This window comes from Xylona heveae (genome assembly GCF_001619985.1).
Source record: "Xylona heveae TC161 unplaced genomic scaffold L228scaffold_10, whole genome shotgun sequence".
Lineage (NCBI taxonomy): Eukaryota > Fungi > Ascomycota > Xylonomycetes > Xylonales > Xylonaceae > Xylona > Xylona heveae.
Window position 1 is genome coordinate 606287 of NW_017264202.1, and position 15494 is coordinate 621780.

The following is a 15494-nucleotide window of genomic DNA, read 5'->3' on the forward strand; positions in this document are numbered from 1 at the left end:
CCCAAACCCGGGGGGTAAAGAAACACTTTAAATACCCATTTGTGAGACTTGATCATCTGCTTGCTGAAAATGCTCTGACGTAGCATATCCCTGCCAAGAAAATAAAATGGAAATTGAAATTGAATCCAAAAGAAAAGGACGGAGAAATAAGAAACAAAGATAATGATTCGCATTATTCACCCGTTCCTCAATCAAAGTTGAGATATAGCATTTGAGACATCTAATCGTCACTCTATCATTTAACTTATACTCGTCTACATCTATATACATCAGCCTACCTACGTAGACTCTGATCTGTTCTGATCTTTTCTAAATTTTATGCTCGCCCGTCCCAGCCTTGAGCATATACCCATCCAGCGCCGCGCGCAGGAGCTGATTCGCAATTGCCGTAGGCGGCGGTAATCTCAGCGAGCCAGGCTTATATTCCTTGCTCGGCTCTTCTCCGAGTCCGCTCGTGCCAAACTCCAGGGCGTGCGAGATCTCATCTACGCCGACCCACTTTGCGTCTTCCAGCTCTGGATCATGCTGGAGCGAAATCTCTTCTCCGCCGGGGAGTGCTTGGGCGAGGGCGCCAATCATCAGGTTAGCCGGGTACGGCCAGGGCTGGGTGCTATGGATGACGACGCGGCCGACACGCACGCCTGCTTCTTCCCAGACTTCGCGGCGCGTCGCGTCCTCGATGGACTCGGCGGGCTCGACGAACCCGGCGAGCGTACTGTACCAGTAGGGCGGATATCTGCGCGCGCGACCGAGGAGGACGCGAGAACCGTCTGCGGAAAGCACGGCAACGATGATGGTTGGATCGGTGCGTGGGAATGAGATGTTGGATACGCCCTTGCGAGTGGCGCATGGAGGACGTTGTTGCGAGGGGACTGGGTCCGCTGCGGCAGCGGCTGGAGCAGATGATGCGGCGAGAGGAGTGGCCACGGAAGCTAGATCAGTGGGAGGACACGTGCGCTTGGTGCCGGCGTTGATGGAGAGAGTGGGGTGGCCGCATTGTGCGCAGAAGGGGTTCCGCGCATTCCAGTCGAGTAGGGATCGGGCTTGGGCGTATATTGCGGCTGGTTATCGAGCGAAGACATCAGTTTCCGAATAGAAGGATGAATGTGAGATACGAGATGGGATACGAGTGAAAGAGTAGGAGGGAAAGGTCTCACCTTCTCCAGCGGATAATGAAGTGTGCATGCGGCCTTCAATAAAGGTCAACCCGTTTGATTTCATGTCTTCGATGAGAGCAGTGCACGCTTTCTCAATGGTTCCCTTTGGCGTGACGTCGAGTGCGAAAAAGGGCGCACCGCGGTAATCGTTCCATTGTAGTCCCTTTTCAGACTGTTTCTCGTCGATGCCCAGGAATATGAGTTGCGGGATTGTAACGGTCGAGTTGAATTCTTTGATGAGCTCCGCTTCGGGTTTCGAGTATGGATCTTCCCCTATCAGCGGCCGGACGTCCGTGTATGATGCATATGCGAGTTGTGCGGGGTCTTTGGCAAGCGGTGCGAGATTATTGAAGAGCAGGAATGAAGAAGTGGGGTGTCTCAAGGCAGCAGAGAGAAATGCATGATCTGTTCGCAGGAAAGAAACCCGATTGAGCGGTGAGCCTGGTTTAAGGGAAAGATTAGTTTGAGTCCTCTGATGGAAAGCAGAGAGATATGAACTGTTCGTAAAGTCAAAGAAACAGTGAGGGAATATTCGTGACTACTAACTGGAAAAGTAATTGATTATTTCTCTCCCAAACTTGCGCGATAACATTGAGGTATCTTGTTCAAGGGGGTATGGCGCTTCAGGAAGCTCAGGCACAGGCGGCATTGCTGGGCGGTGAAGTATCAATGAACCAGGGCAAGAAGGTAGAGCTGTAGCGGTCAAGTATGTTCCAAGTATCGACGCCTTCAGCTCTCTTCCTTTCTATATTGCTTTCTTTATTTGTTTGGTAGACCTTGGCAGCTCACTTTCGATATATTGGCGAATATCAGCATTCGATGGAGGTGATAGAGGGGTCCTAGACCAGGTATTTCGCTGTGATAAAGATGACGTCGTAACAACAGATGCGACTCAATGCGCTGAGCTTTCAAAGGCAACCAATCTCCTTAAAAAAGATAGAGCAAATAGAAACAGAAAACGACGCGAAAGGAAAGCTCAGAGCGATTGACCTATTTCCTGCCGGGTCCGGGGGATATTGCGATATTACAATTCAAATGATGACATATCCGCTCTTTCGTCAACCAGTAACTCCGCAATCAGCGGCGATAAGATCCGAGCTTGTGCACTTACAAACATGAACCCTTTCACCCTCGGTACGTACACTTGTACCTGTCGGCCACTTAAAACTCCAGTCGTGATAGTTAAGTCTCAGCTAACTTATAACTAGCTTACAAGCAGCTTGCCTCACCAAACACTGCGGGTTAACAGGATAATTGGCCCAGCTAGATGTCTCCGAATTAAATTGATAGCTGAAAGCCACGCTTGTTACCTTCATATAGAGAAAAGAATTTAATATATAGTCAAAGATTATTGACTCTATAAATATGCTAGAGCAAAAGCAACAGCTAGACTACCTAATACGCGATGAGACTCCTAATCAAATGCGTAAATACCCCGATCCCTTCTTCTGATCAAGGGTCTAAATGACCAGACAAATAGAAGATTTGAAGTATTACTTTTCCGAAATTCGAGGGCAGCGCGAAAACAAGAATCCACCAAACTCCTGCAAAATGCACCTTGACCATAATAGAGACTGCCGCCGCATGCGCCGTTGACTTTCTGTTTATTTCAGCCATTTTGAAAAAGGCACATTAGTCCTGCGGCGTGAAAAAACGCCTGCTTCCACACGCCCCCCAAAGAAGCAATGTTCCCTGGGGATCATTGCTGGTGGAAGTTGGCCGACGGTGGTTCCGCACGCTGACGTTTGGGGTCCCTTTCGCTCGGAGGGTTGGCAGAAGCCCGTCGCTTCTCCTTTTCCTTTTGGTATTGTTCTTCGCGGAGAGCTCGTCTCGCTTCCTTGTCACGGCGTTCATTCTCTCTGCGAAGGGCTTTTGACTCGAATTCATGCCAATCACCTTCGAGGTTTTCCAACCTAGTAGGATTCGATTAGTGTCGGATCCATGCGAAGGCTCGGGGTAATCAACTTACTCTGCGGGCGACCTCGGCGTCGGTTCCTCGATAGTAAAATATGGGTGTTTGAGGACTTCCGACGCGTCAGGGCGTTTAACTGGGTCATACGCAAACATTGCAGAAAGGAGATCAAAAGCAGCTGGTGTCAATCTTTCCTTGTACTTCTCAGCGAACGTGCTCGGCTTTTTCTCGGTCGGGCGCAGAAGCTCAAACCAAGCCATGTCCACTAAGCTTGGCCATTCCGAAACAGTAGGCGTGCCGAGGATGTTATATATCTTGTCCAGTTGATTTATTTCTCCACCGTCTCCCGGAAAGATAGCATGCTTGGTGAAAATTTCGACAAGAACGCACGCGGCAGACCATATATCGACCGCGGGTCCATACTGCGTCTCTCCCAAAAGAAGTTCTGGCGAACGATACCATATCGTGATGACACGGTTTGTATAATCCAGTTGGCGGCGCTTGGCAAAGAAACGAGCGAGACCAAAGTCTGCAAGCTTTAATTGTCCCGTGTTGCTGATCAGAATGTTGGCAGCTTTGATATCGCGATGCAAGACGCCGCGGCGATGGAGATAATCCAATCCCTCGAAGAGCTGCTTAGCAAGGTGCTTCTTGTGAGCGTGCTCCAGCTTGAAGCTAGGGTGATTCAAAAGGCCGGTAAGGTCATGAGAAAGATATTCAAAGACCATAAAGCAATCATTCTTCTCGACCATGACTTCTTGCAAACTGACGACATTCTCGTGCTTAAGTGACTGGAGAAGTTTGATCTCCCGAATCGCGGTAACAGGGAACTGTTCACAGTTAGCAATAAGCAACAGCACATAGTTGTCTTTGGTCACTTACCCCATCGCGCTCCCCCTCCATCCGAATCCTTTTGAGGGCAACCATCTTTTTGGTGTAAACATGGACGGCCTTGAACACCTTGCCATAAGTACCGGAGCCAATCACAGACTCGTTTCCAGGTTTGCGATAGTAAACTGAGTCAGACGCGGCGAAATCAGCTGGAAGAGTCGGCCTCGGCTTCAGCCGTTTCATAATGCGCTTCTCCATGCGTGGTTCTGGCCTTGGCTCAGGACGGACTTCAGAGCGGTGGTAATCAGGACGCCGGTCTGAACGGTAATCGCCTCGGTAATCCGAGCGTCGATCATGTCGACGATCCATGTCTGATCTTCGATCGAAATCATGCTTGCGTTCAGTCCGAAAATCGGCTCGTGATTTTCCAATTCTTTCAGTCGAGCGGGGTCGAGGGTGGTGCTTAGATTTGTTCCCTTCACTAAGCATGGTATCGCGGCGAGGAAGCGGTTCTCGAACTTTTTGTGAAAGGTCCGCCTTGGGGGTGGTGGGGGCGGGCGGGGCTTTTGACTTGAAAGCAAAGCTGAATCTGGGGCCTTCTTTAGGTTGCGCAGGCGACGGCCGAGTAGGAGGAGGCATTTGGTTCGTGGAGGGTGATCCACCATTTGACGAGGGATTGTTGTCAAGACTTTGATCCTCGACTTGTAGATCTTTGGAAGGCCGGAATGGATTGTCTTCCTCTTCCATGTTTGAGGGGGCAGATTCAAAGCTGCTTCTCTGAGGCGTCAACTGCGGCGGAGCATGCGGTGGAGATTGATGATGATGCATCATGCCCTGTGGTTGCTCGTATTGGCCACGTGCGGCACCTCTTCCAGGAGCAGTCCACGAAAGATTATTAAAATGGCCACCTCGACCGCGTTGATTGTGCGGAGGCGGATAGCCTTGGGGGCCTGACCCGGAAAATCGTCGATCTGGAGGAGGGCCATAATGGTTTCCCCGGTATCCTGCATGGCCGCCCCTGAAGGATTGCGGCTGGTAACCAGGATGCATCTGATGATTTGGCGGCCCAGGATAACCCACAGGTGGAGCATGGCTTGGATAGTAAGAGCCAGGTGGTCCGGTGGGGGAATAGTTGCTCTGTCGAAAGGGTGGTTGACCTTGGTGAGTGGGTGAATAACTAGAGAAAATTAGCATCAGAAGCGTCAAGAATGAGATAAATGTGATACTAAAAACTTACCCATGCTGAGGATGATAAGGTGGTGGCTGCTGACCAGCCCAACCACCTCGACCGTTCGCATATGGCGAGCCGGATTGCGGAGAGATATGATGAGGAGGTGTTGGTCCGAGGTATGGCGGAGATGTGGAGAAGGATTGTCGAGTATCGATATGTGGTCGTGGAGGCCGAGCAGCATGCTGTATGTCGGAAGCTTTCATCCCATGAAGAGGGAAGGCCTCTCGTATCCGAGCATCCCCATCAAAGGACCCTTGGTCTTCTACATCGCTCAGGCTGGGAATTGGCCGTAGTGGAGATGGCGGCCGACCTTCGCTAGGACCCGACTGGGCGGAGCGAGATCGCGTGTCCTGCATCTTGTTACCCCTATAACGAGATTCGTGACTGGGCGAGCGGCGCGTGTCTCGCAAGGGCGGTGAACGAGGGAAAGGGCTCCGTGACCGGGCAGGAGATGGACCGCGTGAGGAACCCGAGTCGTTGTATCCAGGCCGAGGTGGCGACGAGTAACGTTCGCGAGGATAGTCGAATCCGGCTGGAGTTCGTGAACGAGATGGATGCGGATGACGATCGCGAAGTCGATCGCCTCGATCAGCACGCTCACGAGCTGTAAGGGGACGGCCGCGGCCAGCAATGTCCAAATCTCTAGAAGATATGGACGTACGGCGGTCGTCCGGATGACGACGGGGAGGATAGGCTCGCTTCGAGTTAGGCCTGCGATGAGGGGAGCGAGATCGACGACGGGCCGCTGGAGGAGGTGGACCAAATCGAGACCGCGGGGATCTGGAACGACCTCGTCGAGATGAAGAGTTATGATATTTCGGCCTTTCGCGATCAAGCGAAGGTTGATCTTCTTGATCGCTGAAACGGGAGCTATGATCAGGGGACCGTCTCGATGGAAGGTCACGGTGCCTATGGCTCATGCCACGAGGTCTGGCCCCTGAAGCGTCCAAAGGAGGAGGACTTTTACTTCCTTGACTTCGTGCAGCTTTCCTGTGGGTTCTTTGCGGAGACGCACTCCTGCTGCGGTGACGGTGCGTAGGGGGCGAATGATGATTTCGAACCCGTCGTCGATCTGACGCTGGTTCGTCTGGGTATTTTGAGTGCTTTGACGCACGCGCCGATGCTTTATAATTTCGGCGAGCCAATTCTGGGGATGAGAATCGATCGGAATGATGACGCTCTCTGCTTCTTTGGCGCGGATAATTTCGTGCACGAGCTGTCGACGAAGTGGCATCAATGTCCCTATCGCTTGCCTTCACCTCCCACTTAGAGCCTCTAGCCGACGCTGGGGAGCGCCGACGGCGAGCTGAGGAGGAAGTTGGCTCACCAGGATCTGCTCGATGTCTATAACCGTCGTCGTCGTCTCGATCGTATCTCCTGTGACCTCTCATTGGGGATGCCCCTCTCAACGCCGCCATGTAGGCATCGGAATCATTGAGATATTGATGAGGGTCTGTTCAGGACCTGACGAGCCGTGTTCTTGGCTAGCGAGATCAGCAAGCGGTGCGAGGGAGAAATTGCGGGAAAGAGAGGAGAGTAACCACCGCGGTTACTGACGACCCACAAAAGAACTTTACTTACCCCGAATGATGCTGCTTGCGACAGTCAAAATCTTCCTCTGAAATCGAAGAAATATGACTGGTCAGTCTCATGAGGCGTTATGTCTTCAGAACGACAGATTGGCCTCAGGAGTCGAGTTTATGGCTTTTACGAGTCCAGCGCAATGATGTTGCTCTGCCGTTGCGAATTGGCCACAATCAAGCGCCAAGCGCCAAACGGTAAAGTGCACAGAGCGCAGCCGATCCCCTCTCTATACGCAACCAACCACCCAAGAAAAGGACCTTCTTCCTAGCAAAGAGAGTGGCTTTTCCCTCTGTACTGCTTTGCTTGTTGGTCACAAGAGGAAATCTCACCAGCAAAAGCTATCTACGAAAGAGTTTGGAGCACTCAAGAAGAAAAGACAAAGGAAAGGATGCAGAGTGACGCTGTAAAGTGACTTCCGGTGTCCCGCAGGAACTCCACATCAACCAAATTCATCGAGCATCATTTCCACCTCTTTTTCGGTGGCAACAGGGCTTCGACCCTGTCACGGACCTCTAGAAAATTAAACGTATAGCTATCTCGTTCGAGTTGACGAAGCTGTGCCGAGGCCAATGACCTTGATTTCCAGCAGGAGAAGCCCATGAAAGCCGTAAGCGTAGGAGCGGCGAAAGTGAGTAGCGTAGACAAGTATAGCAGCTCCATCCATCGAGGGCTAAGGAATACTGTATCACAGCCAAAGCATTTCGAGCAGAAAAACACATACGGTGTGGAATAGCGGCGACGGGATGGTGGAGTGGATAATATGCAATGGGCGCAACTCTTGTCCCAGCCATGTGGGATTAACCTAGTCGGATTGTGATTAGGATTCGCCGCCATTATCATGTTCTGCCGCAGTTTCCCATTCTTTCCAAGGAATAAACAATGTGATTTCCACACTGCTCCAGGCGATAAGCCGCGGTTAGAGTCAAGATGCAAATGGTGAGAAGCCGCCGTCCGACAGCACGAGTGAACTGGACATCGGGAGACTGTGCGACTCTCAAAGTCTCATATAGACAGTCTCGCGATAAAATGCGCGAGGCTCTTGGAAATGGAGAATCCTGATCCTTCAAAGAGTGACACGAGATGTATGGAAGCGGCTTCATGCACGTATTTCAACCGGAGAAACAGCGCGTACACGAAATTCTGAGGCCCCCATTCGGGTACCTTTATCCCAACTTCTTAGCCACCTGAACCTGCCTCCAATACCGGTGTCCTCAAGTTCCTCGACCACATCAGTACGTTAGAAGAGATCATCTTATTGAGAAGTGGGAGAGTAAAGCGACAATAGAAGCTAACGGCAAAGGCGATCAAGCTGAGGGATACTGAGGAGGTGATCAGGCTGGAATGTCGGGGTTCAGGTCATCGTCGCTTCTGTCGGTAAGCCTTGGTTTGTTGTCCACAGTAAGCATTGGCGGTAGGTACAGTAAGCGAGCACAACCACAACCGTCAAAATCAACGTTATAAACCAGTGTTCAAAGCAGCAGTCAACAACAAGCAATAATATGAGCTTTTTGCAGTGTCAAGTCCGATAGGTCATTAAATGATTACATCTACATATTAAGTATCTTTGCTTACCCGCGACGCGGTCTTTTTGATTCAATCATCGAAAACGTTGAAGTACTAAGTAATTGAATGATAAAATGATATTCAGGTTTCTTCGTATAAACAGAGGACTGTTTTTATCTAGAACTCAGATTCTCTTGCGCATTTTCAAACCAGTATGATTTTGCTTTCGACCTGAGACATTAACAAAGTTCAAGGGAACAGATGCCGCTGAGTGCGAACAAAGACCAACTTGAGCTTCAGTGCTCATCAATTATCACATCCTCGTGCCGAATACTTCCCTCGTTGTCGAAAGTGTCATCCAGGGGCTCTTTGAAAAGCAAGTCCTCAGACGGCTTGGACAGAGAGAGCTCATGGAATGTCTTGTTGTCCATATATCCGAAGAGCATCATGTCCATATATCTCTTGTGGATATCCAAGCGTCGTCTGATACCTTCCCTGACCACTAGCTGATCAGGCCGAAGAAGGCTTACTGCTCCTTTACCCCAACCTTCTTTGCATCCTCTGCCCACTTGATCAGCTGGCACGCCCAGTATGCTCATGTGCCTGTGCTCAGGAGCTGGCTGATAAGACCAGCGAACATACAGACGCATCAGTCCCAGTGGCGTCAGGGGATCCTCATGTCGAAGTGCTTTCCAGAGAGTAGTCAAGGATCTCTGTCCCAGCATCAGTTGACGTAGCCCTCCATGTCCTTCTCCGTCGATTGGATCATTGAAGCGCATATCAAGCTTTATGAAGAACAAGCAGGCATAGAAGATGTCGTTATCTGTCCAGAAGCTACTATTGTGCATCAAGCCGACTCTGGTACTGTTGTGTGCAAGGTCCATAGTAAACCAGATCTTCTTGATTGTAAGCTTGGTTTCAGGAGGGAGGCGGTGACTCTCCTCGGCAAGCAGCTGAATTATCTCATCGACAACCTTCTCTCGGAAATGAACCATTCGAAGCCAACGCAAGCTGGGTACACGTCGAATCTTGCCGCTGGCTTCATGGTTTTGCGGCGCAGTGGGATCATTGATGCACAGATGCCGGTATGCTTTGAAGCGGAAGATGAAGGCCGACTGAGGCACATTCATTCGGGCGTGAGACAGAAGCTGCGTGGATAGCCGCAGATTGACGAGATAATGAAATTCCTTGGAGATGGCATAGAGAGAGACAAAATCTTCAATGTCGAGATGACAAGTCAACTCAAAAAGCAGCTCGGACCGAGCGAGGAATTTACGGAATATGTTTCCGTTGTCTACCTCCAGCTTCGCCATTGCTTTGAGGTAGCAGCACACATGAAGTGGTGCAGTTCAAACGTAAATGGTAACGAAATGGATGTAGACTACAAGGAATTAAGCTGAAGAGGAATGAAGAATGTTGTAACGTGCATCATGGGAAAGATTTTTGTGTCATAAATCAAGAGCAAAACATCCGTGATGTAAATAAAGAAGCTCAAGAAGGCTAGTGAATATCACGAAAGGACAAATTCACAACAGCAAGATTAATTTTATCATATCTGTCATCATCAGCTGATTACAGTAAACGACGTTTATAGTAATCTCACATTGTTGCTAGAATTAAAATTGCGAGGGCCGAAGGAATCATGGCAGGTCTCTCCCAAATTTGATTCTAACAGCCCACTTTAGATGCACGATAATACAGCGTTCTAGTAGCCCATATAATTGCCTTGCGCTGAATCTCTTTTTCCAATTTTCAGAAGTGTTTCACAGCAACCGGCAGATTCAAATTATCATATCAGAAACAAGAGTGTATGATAACGTCACATTGTTCATGGCCATCCTTAGGCGCGCGCTTAAGATAGAAGAGCTTCGAGAGCTTTCTCTCTCTTCCAGCTCCTTTAGAGGTAAAGCTTGCCTAGCCCCAGCGCCCCCGCCCTGTAGCAGCAGAGCTCCCCCGCCACCGTTCGGCGAGTCGGCTGTCGGCGTCAGACCACCCGTCCTACGGAGTAGGAGTAAGCATCATATCGTCCCCAGCTCGATTCTAACCACTTCGACCTTCACTTTTCTCACCAATCCACATATATCGTGAAAATGGCAGCAAACAGAGACGACTCTAACCAGCCTCGAAAAGACGAAGACAATCCCTTTGTCGCCTTTCGGCGTTATGCTGATGAACAAATCTCCTCTTTTTTCCAAGGACTACTCGGCCTTCCATCAACATCCACTGCGCCTCCCCGACGATGGCACAGTGACGTCGACACAGGAGACGAAGGAGAGACCTCTAGACACAAACGATGCGCCTGGCGGAGCGAGACGGACTGTCATAGCCGATGGCACTGTTCGAGATCTCATCGCTCAGACAACATAACCCACAGCACCGATGACGGCGAAGCAGTCGACATCCCCGTCAAGAAATATGTTGGCAATGACACTCGGCCTGAGTCCCAGGCTGGCTCAAAGAATTATGATCATCGCGATACCGCCGACAATTATCCTGACTGGCGTGATGATTTTATTACGGGACGCTTGAATTCATTCCTCTTTGGTCCCTTCGACGACCGTAAGGATCATGACGACGAGGATGACTTCTTTTCGCCATTCTTCTCATCTCCATTCTCCCGCCACGCATTCCACCCATCTCCAAACCTCTTTCTCGCAGAATCGATGCTTTTCCCGAAACCATCGCTCATCACATACGTCATGTTCAGTCCATACTCTCCGCTCTACGTAGAGCAGGCTCATAAACTTCGAGGGCATCGTGATCAGTGGAGAAACGCATTCGAGGATCTGATATTTGCTGAACAAGGCAAAGCGATGCCCGAAAAACACGAGTCTTCAGACGGGCGTGATGAAGCAAAATGGGTCCTTGGACTTCTCGAGCGCGGTGCATTTGGCGACTGGAAGCGACTCGAGGACGCCTCCAGACAACGCGAACTACCTGCTCCTTCTTCCTCGTTGATCAAGCCCAATGATGATGCCGACAAAGCCCAAAAGTCTGTTCCAGAGTCGCCCAATCCGTCTGAACGCGTCCAGAAACGCACAGAGACAAAGGAAACACAAGACCACCAAGACGACTTCTGGCCCGTTTCCTTCTTTGGCTTCGCTCGTCCTACGCCCGGAGAACTGCACGAGGACCACGAGGACGATACAGAAACCGTCACGGAAGAAGATCTCTACAATGACTTCTTCGGACTCTCAAATAGCGAAATCGGCAACACCAACACCAACAACGTCAAAGGCGACCCTGGTTCTACTTCTACCTCTACTTCCCACGAAACTCAGCATTCATCCAACACAAATGCAACTACAACTACTGCACCAAATGTGCTTTCCACAATGACCACGACCGAGCGAACCACTCTCCCCGATGGCCGCGTCCAGACGCGCGTCGTGCTCAAGAAGCGCTTCGCCGACGGCCGCGAAGAAAGCAGCGAAACGGTTCATACCGCTCAGGGCTCTTCCGAGACAGCTTTCCCCCGCATGTCAGAGTCAGAGAACCCTGAGAACCCTGAGAAGAGTACGATCCTAAGCTCAGTAACAGACGCCTCGAGGGAGGCTGTTCAGTCTGGCAAGAAGAAGTCTGGCTGGTTTTGGTCGAATTAAGCAAATCATATTCCGTTTTTCCTTTTAACATTGAACAATCTTGGCTCGGTCTCGGTTTGTTTACTATCATTTATTTTTATTCTATTTATTTTTTTTTCTATTTATTTATTTATTTATTCATTTATTGATTTGCATGTTTTTTGTTTTGTTTTGTTTTGTTTTGTTTCTTCTTTTATTTTGAAGGGTGTGGAAAGCGGGACTTATGGGGCGCACAGCAGCAACAGCAACACGGCATGGCGTGGCATGGGCATGGAACGGTACATATGATATGGTATAGCGCGTTTTGCACACTGGATGGATTTCTTTGATTTTCTTCTTCCTCTTATTTTTTTTTTTTTAATTGGTTCATCCGGTATCCTTATCGTCATTATTAGTTTTTTTGGTTTCATCTTGGTATCCTTATGGTCATCACTTTTTCGTGGGTTCCATCTGGTATCCCAACTCTTTCGGTCTCTTGGCTACCTTTGTTACATGCTTGTCAACTACAACTCTCTTTTTCAACTAGTTCGACTCTACTCTTATATGTATTACTCCCTCCTCGAAACCTAGTGAAATTTAAACAGAAAAATATTAGATGAAATCCCATCAATTCGATTGTTAGATGTGACATTGATATACATGTTCGAATGATTTTGCTTGATAAAAAATTCCTAACATCTCTGCAATTAAGGAATACATTTGACGATAGTAAGTCCGAGCTCGTGGGCATATAACACTAAATTTATTCCCTATCCTCAAGTTCTGCCCAGGCTTCTTCGAAGCCGGCGTTGAATAGCCATTTGCTGTCCGCTCCTTCGACTGAGTCCATGACTAGAGGAGAATATCAGTCAGCATTTCGGAATGGGGAAGTGATATATAAGTCATTGTAAAGGTTGGTCACGGAAAGACAAAAGGAAGAGGAAAGTAATTAAATTCAGATGAGAAGAGGAGAAAAGGCAAAGAAAAGAAAATAAATTAAATTAAAACATAAAAGGTATGGGAGAGGAAAATGAAGAAAAGGGGGGAAATTCGTAAAGGAAAGGAAAGGAAAGGAAAGATAACATACCCATGTTTGCCAATTTGAGCCACATATCCCCCTTAATCTTAAAACTATCTTTATTTTCATATGGCTTACACACCTTATTTCCATTTGCCAAAGCGCGGATAAATTTATTCGCATGGCCGTCATCAGGGAGGCGTGTGACGCGCGTGAAGATGCGAGCCCAGGCATCTTCTTCTGACTCGGGAACGGGTTCTTTGGGCTGATACTTTGTGATTTCGTCAAGGTGTAGGTCCGGGGCCGTATGTGCGGCGTAAAGAATGAGATCGGTCCAGCCCTTGAATTGCAAAAGGCGGGCTTTGTTTTCACGAGAAATCCAATCCTGTGCGAGAAATGCCGAGAAGAATATGGAGCAGTTGAGGGAGTGCATGTGGATAAAGTCGAATTTTATCTCCTTGCGTGGATTCAAACATGCTCCGGTAAAATACGCTATGATATGAGAAAAGTCAAAATTATCGTCACCACAGTATCCCCTCTATGGAAAAAAAAGGTGAGGCTATATGTGAATGAGGGTAGCAGGGTACCGCACCAGTATTGTTGATCATTTCAGCAGTCTTTTCCTCGATTTCGTCGGGAGAGACCGTCCACTGACTAGCGATTTGGGCCATTTCTGCTGGGGCCCGCTTCATGATTCCGTCTTGAATTTTGCTTGCATCGTCCCAATGTGCAGCGGTGCGGAGCTTGTCACTTGCGCGGATCTCGTCGAGAAGCTGGGTCAGGGATTTCGACGGTGCGCCTTTCCGTTCTTTGGCGGCCTTTTCGGTAGCAAATAAGATTTTGTTCATGTAGTTGTCATGGGTGCATGTCTGGGCCAGAGCTTCCGCGACGATGACTGGTTGCTTGAACTCGATTCCGTATCCCAGGTGGATGACAGGGTGGAGGAAGCCTGCATTCTGCGTTAGAGAAGATTTTGTAGGAGCAAGAAAGCGGTATGGTAGTCCTCGAAACTCACCCGCAAAAAGCCGACCCATGAGGTCGTCTGCACGCGCATCACCCTTGAATATATACTCGCCCACGACATTCTCATAGCCTTGTATCTCAATGTGCTTCTGGAAGAAGGTGAGGAAGTCCGGATAGTACTTTCGTTTACCAAGGTACTCGTGGAACTTGTCCACCTCGCCCAACTTGTTCACAATGGGTCCTTCAACAGGTAGAGCCGGGCGTTGATAATCCGCATTGTCATCAAAAGCCTTCTGAATCAGGGGCGGAGGAGCACCAAGAGCATATACGGCCAGAAGATGATGCACGATATGGTTCTAATTCCAAAAGTCAAAAAGGGCAAATGAGAGAAATATGGTGGAGAGGTACACACATGGAATCCTCTATCGTTAAAATACATGTTGTATAGCTGATGGTTTTCTTGTAGTAGCTCAGAGGCTTTCACAGCAGCATCGTCCTTGATGTCCCGGATGTGGTATATCCCAGCATCTTGGGGTGTCAAGTGGATGTGGAATGCCGTTGCAGCGGTAGCCATGGTTCTTGAATTATTCTTTTTAGTTTGAAATGAGGCTAGTCGTGCTTGTGGAGGTATGTTCACCAGATTAAATCCCAAAGAGGATGAAGTGGATAGACCAGGGCTGGTTTTTGCTGCGTTATTTAGTAGAAATTGTCCGGAAGATTCTGCTTTGCCCGCAATGGTTGAAATTGTCCGTGACTGCGCCTTTGAGGAAGATATGCCGGGAGTAATTAGAGTAAATATGGCTCTGCCTAAGCAGGTAAACTCCCCGTTGACCCGGACAGAGCACATTCACGAGGTTGATATACGTGCAAAAGGTCTTGCCCGAGCTCTGGGGTGGAACTGAGGCAATTCTGGCCCTTGGCACATTCGAATACGGTGCTTATTTAGATGTAATCGAACTAGTTTGGGTGATTGAGCCCGGTTCAAGTTGAGGAAAACGAAACAGAATGATATGTGCAGAATCAAGAGACCAATGAAGCTTATTCGCAATCCTTTTATCGTTGAAGAAATATTCAGAGAAGCGAGTTCATGTGTGATTTGTAATTGACTAAAATGCAGAAGTCTAGAAACTATGATGTCTGCGGTTTCATTCCGTTTTGTGTCCCCTAACTGAATCTTCAGGCTACACGATTACATCTTCGCCAGAATTGAGGGTAAGTAAACACGACGTCAGACGGTGCACGGGACCCCGGGAGACCCGCCACACGCGGCGGGTATGCTCGTAAGCGAAATGCGGAGAAGACAAATGAATTGTCAGCAAGACCAATCTCGCCGTCTCAAATGGAAATATGTCACTGTCAGCAACTTATCTCCGGTGGCGTTTCTCCATTCCTGAATGGTCAACTGCGAAGGTCACCTACGAAGTCCACGGTGAACGACCTCAATAATAGAGCCGTAATGAATACAGTTACTGGAATAAACAAAAATTCTGGGGAGCCAAGCATACTAGTGTAGATCAATGAAAATGCATTTCGATTGACGGAGCTCAGACACTTCAAAGTTTCGGTATTCGGTCGCCGGATATAACGGCCGAGATGAGAGACAGTGGGTTGTTCATTACACGAAGCCTCGAATTTGGAGATGTTGAGCTTTATCTGCAGCACTTCGTCTGATAGTGAAGGTGTTACCCTTTAGTTGAGAAATCGTGACCCTTACAGTCACCAGCATAAAAACAGT

The 15494-nt window shown here is 48.9% G+C and overlaps 5 protein-coding genes across 5 annotated transcripts; 1 reads left to right on the forward strand and 4 right to left on the reverse strand.

Moving 5' to 3' along the window:
* Positions 1–33: 33 nt before the first annotated feature.
* On the reverse strand, positions 34–2160 carry L228DRAFT_232935 (hypothetical protein). The gene is made up of 3 exons (XM_018330612.1): positions 1704–2160; positions 1158–1598; positions 34–1061 (listed from the first exon to the last, which is right to left on the reverse strand). Exons 1-3 carry the CDS (start codon positions 1804–1806, stop codon positions 310–312), a joined length of 1296 nt encoding a protein of 431 aa, XP_018185905.1. The 5' UTR covers positions 1807–2160; the 3' UTR covers positions 34–309.
* Positions 2161–2856: 696 nt separating this feature from the next.
* Positions 2857–5487, reverse strand: L228DRAFT_254042 (Pkinase-domain-containing protein; the record flags this gene model as incomplete). The annotated part of the gene is made up of 4 exons (XM_018333802.1): positions 2857–3070; positions 3127–3899; positions 3952–5077; positions 5138–5487. 4 exons carry the CDS (start codon positions 5485–5487, stop codon positions 2857–2859), a joined length of 2463 nt encoding a protein of 820 aa, XP_018185906.1.
* Positions 5488–8291: 2804 nt separating this feature from the next.
* L228DRAFT_250033 (hypothetical protein) lies at positions 8292–9812 on the reverse strand. The gene has a single exon (XM_018333227.1). It carries the CDS (start codon positions 9529–9531, stop codon positions 8515–8517), a length of 1017 nt encoding a protein of 338 aa, XP_018185907.1. The 5' UTR covers positions 9532–9812; the 3' UTR covers positions 8292–8514.
* Positions 9813–10260: 448 nt separating this feature from the next.
* Positions 10261–12251, forward strand: L228DRAFT_250034 (hypothetical protein). The gene has a single exon (XM_018333228.1). The coding sequence runs from the start codon at positions 10309–10311 to the stop codon at positions 11818–11820; it is 1512 nt and encodes a 503-aa protein (XP_018185908.1). The 5' UTR covers positions 10261–10308; the 3' UTR covers positions 11821–12251.
* A 290-nt stretch (positions 12252–12541) lies between these two features.
* On the reverse strand, positions 12542–14333 carry L228DRAFT_270431 (hypothetical protein; the record flags this gene model as incomplete). The annotated part of the gene is made up of 5 exons (XM_018335407.1): positions 12542–12630; positions 12866–13288; positions 13389–13745; positions 13812–14115; positions 14172–14333. The coding sequence occupies 5 exons, from the start codon at positions 14331–14333 to the stop codon at positions 12542–12544; spliced, it is 1335 nt and encodes a 444-aa protein (XP_018185909.1).
* Between the last annotated feature and the right edge of the window lie 1161 nt (positions 14334–15494).

What these genes read in the sequence shown, in the direction of transcription:
- L228DRAFT_232935 (XM_018330612.1), bottom strand. Translation starts at nt 1,806, where the DNA reads ATGCCGCCTGTGCCTGAGCTTCCTGAAGCGCCATACCCCCTTGAACAA. An exon ending in AATAATCAATTACTTTTCCA is followed by an intron (nt 1,599 to 1,703) that starts GTTAGTAGTCAC and finishes CCCTTAAACCAG; the next exon opens with GCTCACCGCTCAATCGGGTT. An exon ending in TTCATTATCCGCTGGAGAAG is followed by an intron (nt 1,062 to 1,157) that starts GTGAGACCTTTC and finishes CTCGATAACCAG; the next exon opens with CCGCAATATACGCCCAAGCC.
- L228DRAFT_250033 (XM_018333227.1), bottom strand. Translation starts at nt 9,531, where the DNA reads ATGGCGAAGCTGGAGGTAGACAACGGAAACATATTCCGTAAATTCCTC.
- L228DRAFT_250034 (XM_018333228.1), top strand. Translation starts at nt 10,309, where the DNA reads ATGGCAGCAAACAGAGACGACTCTAACCAGCCTCGAAAAGACGAAGAC.